This window comes from Protomyctophum parallelum (assembly GCF_964188405.1).
Source record: "Protomyctophum parallelum genome assembly, chromosome: 19".
NCBI classification, from domain to species: Eukaryota; Metazoa; Chordata; class Actinopteri; order Myctophiformes; family Myctophidae; genus Protomyctophum; species Protomyctophum parallelum.
Window position 1 is genome coordinate 27,278,759 of NC_139717.1, and position 5,000 is coordinate 27,283,758.

General features: G+C 41.9%; 1 protein-coding gene across 1 annotated transcript in view; it reads left to right on the forward strand.

Moving 5' to 3' along the window:
• selenoi (selenoprotein I) overlaps positions 1 to 5,000 on the forward strand; it is a 24,169-nt gene that overhangs the window by 12,845 nt on the left and 6,324 nt on the right. Inside the window, exons 6-8 of the mRNA XM_083790045.1 lie at positions 1,161 to 1,269; positions 2,468 to 2,516; positions 3,423 to 3,603. Coding sequence (XP_083646171.1) covers positions 1,161 to 1,269; positions 2,468 to 2,516; positions 3,423 to 3,603 — 339 coding nt within the window. The remainder of the gene's footprint in view (positions 1 to 1,160; positions 1,270 to 2,467; positions 2,517 to 3,422; positions 3,604 to 5,000) is intronic.

Consider the following 5,000-nt stretch of genomic DNA (forward strand, 5'->3'; position numbering starts at 1 on the left):
CAGCAAATGTAGCCAATCTACAAGCTTAACCCATTTAGACCTGAGATCAGATTCTAAAAATGTCTTCTACATCCAATAAAATGTGTAAGATATTTTAAAATATATTTTCTTTAACGGAAATGGCAGCTTCCTTACTCGGATTCCGGGAGGTGTATAGTTCCAGGGTTAGGGTTAGGGTTAGGGAATTATGGTTCTGTGCAGCTGCTGATCAGAATTACTTGCTGACATCACTGTGTGTGAAGTATATGTGTGATTGATAAACGACTTGCTATTTTTATAGCAGTGTGTCAGGATGTCCTGGATGAATCATGGTATTTATTTAAACAGCTCATGGGAGCTCAGTAACAACAAAAGACATACGCCTCTATGTATACAGTATCTCACACTGCTCTCTTCCAAAGTCCAGTGAGATACTGACTGCAGAGACTTGAGTGCCTCTGTGTTATACACTCTCATCATCTTATTTATTATTGAATGGATTGGGACTTGTGTGCGTGTTTGTGCGTGTGTGTGTGTGTGTGTGTGTGTGTGTGTGTGTGTGTGTGTGTGTGTGTGTGTGTGTGTGTGTGTGTGTGTGTGTGCGCGCGTGCCTGTGAACAGCTAATCTCTGGACCGATCGGTGTGAATCCTTTTCACACACACTCCCAGTAGGAGTTCGAGTCCCGTTCATGACGACCTTTGTCTCTCCCCTTCTCTCCCTCCCTCCTTCCCGTCTATGTTCACTATTAATTATCAATAAAGGCAAAAAGCCATAAACAAATCTTTAAAAAAAGAAGAATCTTGAACTGTATGTCTTACTTGGATTACTTGGATCATGACACAACTCCCCGTACCATTTTAAGCCTGATAAGCTTTTCTGTCATTAGTATTGTCTTTAAAATACCTAACTGCCTATAACAGCCGAAACAGAACAGCATTTGGCAAGTTGTTGGCTTTGCTTTTTGTCATGCCAGCTATTCTTAGGCCACTCATGGTCAGTTTATGCACATGGCACACACACACACACACACACACACACACACACACACACACACATTTGCCCTGAGGCACATACAGTATGGATGGATGTGTTATGGTCGTCATTCAACAAATCGTTGAGTTCTTCAACACATAAGTGACGTGTTTCTTGCTGACATGTTTCCCTGTGCCTCTCTCACCAGACCATCTCTGTCGTGTACATCGTGACTGCCGTGGTCGGCGTGGAAACGTGGTACAAGCCAATCGTGGCGAGTTTCCACTATAGAGACCTCTTCACCGTCATGATTCTCGGTGAGCTATGATTGGGCGATCTGATATCACTCTGATGTGTTTTTGTCAAGTGTAACCTGACTAGTGTTTACCCCTATAAGTTAGACGACCAGATCGACACCCAATGGGGACGACAAGCAAGTTTGCAGTGTTCGCGTGTCACTCGATAACAAACCGCGGCTGAAACAGCGCAGCACAGCCAATGCAAAGCCACAACAAAACACTGTCATTGAACCACGCACAGAATCAATGTATATAATGTATCGTGATTCGTGTCGAGTCTCCGTGTACCACTGCTGCACTGCGGGGAAGGGCCATCGTTACTAGCAGCCTGTACAGCCAGCAAGAGACAGCAAGCAGCAAGAGACAACGGCGTGTGCCTGCGGAATACGCTCCAAATCAATTCATATGCCTAGTTCGGTCTTCAAAGCCCGACAATACGCATCCAAATGGACTCGCCCAAGTTGAAATAATAGTTTTCAATTTATAATTTATAATTAAACAACAGAGACAGCGCCTCTTACACCTGACACATTATTACTATGTAATCATGCCATGTTTCTTCTTGACATCTCTTTGATGAGTAGACAGATGGTGTCTTTTGCGTGTACATTAATACTGCAAAGACTAATATCAGGCAATATCAGGTTGATGCAATAATTTGCCGTTAAGTGCTTACATTAGTGCATTTCGCATTAGTAGCAAAAACTCTGGATTACAGGATTTGTTTTTAGCCACGTTTTTTCTCCGTTAACGGACCGGTAAATGCTTCCTGGGCTTAACTGACCATATACTACAGTGTCAACCACATAATCTTATCATCCTGTTCACTTCTTTCTGGCACCCAACAGAAATCTGACAAAGCGTTAAACCAATCTGTAAACCAAATAAATTGAAAGATTGAACAAAAGGATTAACAGAAAAGGCTTGCAAGCTGACCAAAAATATTTTTAGGCTTTCTGTTGATCCTGGGCTGTTATGCTGACATCTCATACCTGGCTTCATCTTTGTGAAGCCTTTAGACCAGAGTACACCCCTTTCTATTTTATTATGGTTGGTAGAGAGAGAGAGAAAAATAACAGCTTAATGTAAATTAGGTTTTGCTAATGCCTACTTTACTAGAGTATTGCCTGAATCAGGGTTACCATTGTTTATGTGTACACAATACACATATTATTGACTCATGATGTTGACATTCTCCTCTCCTATCTGACACTAGCCTGTTCTTTCTGTGTGACCCTGCCCATGAGCCTCTACAATGTTTTCAGGTAAGTGTCCCAAATGATCTCAACAACCTTTTTGTAATACACATAGGGCTGTATTTTGCGTGTCTTAAGTACCAGGTCTTATTCCCTAACTTGAGTAAACTAAAGACCTGGAGGCGTGATCAATGCTCTTTGGCCACTCAGAATAGCCAAATGGCATTGATCACGCCTCCAGGTCTTTAGTTTACTCAAGTTAGGGAATAAGACCTGGTACTTAAGACACGCAAAATACAGCCCCTAGTGTCAGTGTTCGTGTTTGTCTTTATGTTGGCGTTGGTTTTTTTTAGTTTAGTAAATCAGAACAGTAACTTAAAATGCAACACAGTTGGTAGTGCTGTCGCCTCACAGCTAGAAGGTCCTGGGTTCGATTCCCGCTCGGGGCGCTGGCGGCGTGGTTCCTCCTCCACGTCATCAGTGCCCATACCCGAGGCGGGGTTGGCGAACGTGTGGAGTTTGCATGTTCTCCCGTGTCCCCTAGGGTACTAGGTACCCTCACAAAAAACATCCAGTAATCCTGGTCTCTAAACTGCCTCCCCCTGGCCAGCCGGGGCACCTGATGGAGGGGAAAGGAACTGGTTGGAATAACGTGTTCCTTCCACGCGCTACGTCCAACCAGGGAAACTCCCCCCTGTCAGGTGTAAAGGAGCAACTTGGACACTCAGGCATGAAGGAAGCATGAGGGTGTGTAGAGCACAGGATCACATTAGATAATTGACACAGGGGAAAAATGGGTTACAAAATCGTGGGATAAAATGTATTAAAAAAATAAATGCAACACAATGCACTAATGAAATGGTAGATAAAGATCAAACAATAAAACGGAAACAATACAACTACTGTTGTATTTTAACAATGGTTTGTGTTATTTTATTTATTAGTGATTGTAACACGCTGTTCTGATCTCTTCAGGGCGTACCGCAGTAGAACCATGAAACATGGCAGTGCATACGAGGCCTTCCTGCCCTTCCTCTCTCCCATCCTCCTCTTCCTCCTCGCTACGATCTGGGCTGTGTTCTCTCCATCCGCCATCCTCCATCAGCAGCCCAGGATATACTACCTCATGGTTGGCACAGCCTTCGCCAATGTCACCGTGAGTCAATGCCTATGTGTGTGTGGGTTAGGGTTAAGGGTCTCTCTCTCGGGTGCGCACAATATCTCTGTCTCTTCTCTCTCTTTCCTATCTCTCTAGAAACTATTGTAGTTGAAGGGATAGTTCAGATTTTTTTAACTTAAGTTGTATGAAATACTTGCTTGCCATTAATATAGTGGTTGCAACTGTATTAATTGATTGCCAGAGTCCCGTGGTGGGAGTTCTGCTCTGGTTTTAGTGAAATATCAAGTAGTTCCGGTCATTTTGTGGGGGGCACTGGGGCCACGCAGTACAGGTAAATGAATCCACAAAACGAACGTTATTTGTATTGTTGACCTATTTCTAAAATATTAGCGAGACTTTCGTTCAACTTTGACCCCTTCATCACATGGAACTATTTTTTGGGTGTAGTGTGATAGAGGGGTAAACGAATAACAAAAGTTGCACTAATATTTTAGAAACTCGGGCAATCAATTAATACAGTTGCAACCACTATATTAATGGCAAGTATTTCATACAACTTAAGTTAAAACAATCTGATCTATCCCAGCATACTATACTATAACAGCATATAATAATTTACCGGTAAAAAAGGTACTATTCACAGCCTGTTCAACACCACAACTGCACAAGCCCAAATACAGTAATGGTCTGCTCTGGAGCCATTCAGGACCAAGCTAAGCATTAGGATTACTGAGTATACCATGTGTTATCTCTTTCAAACTCCTAGGTGGAACAAGTGGAATTGTGATTGACAAGATCTGATTTGTCATTCTCAATCCCTTGGCTTTATATAAGGTTTGATCAGATATGTCCATAGAATATGAACTAACACACGTCCATTTTCAAGTTGGCAGAAAATAGTAACTAAGTAAAATGTAAGTGTACTTTATGGAAAGTTGTTTTGTGTTGGTGAGAAATGACACGCATAAACTAAAGCAAGTTTCAAGTCTCTTGGTGAAATAGAGTGGTGTGGCTGATGCTTTTAGAGTGTCTACTTATTGTAGCGCCCCCTGTGGGCAAATTGGTACCAGGCCTTTTGGACACCTACGGATAAGAGGTTGAAGATGGATGAAGTTATTAACCCCCTCCTTTTATGTTTTATTCTTAAAATTGCTAAATACAGTACTTAGTATTGATGCAATCAATTATTTGCATTTCAAAACGATTCGATACAGATTATTTGCATTGCAAAACAATAAGTGTAATGTTGCTGTTTACATTTCGAAATTCGAAATTAAAATAGATTTTTCAATATAGTTATATATAGTTATAGTTACTATATTGTTACACCCCTAGTTGTGACAAACAAGATACACTGTGTGTGTGTGTGTGTGTGTGTGTGTGTGTGTGTGTGTGTGTGTGTGTGTGTGTGTGTGTGTGTGTGTGTGTGTGTG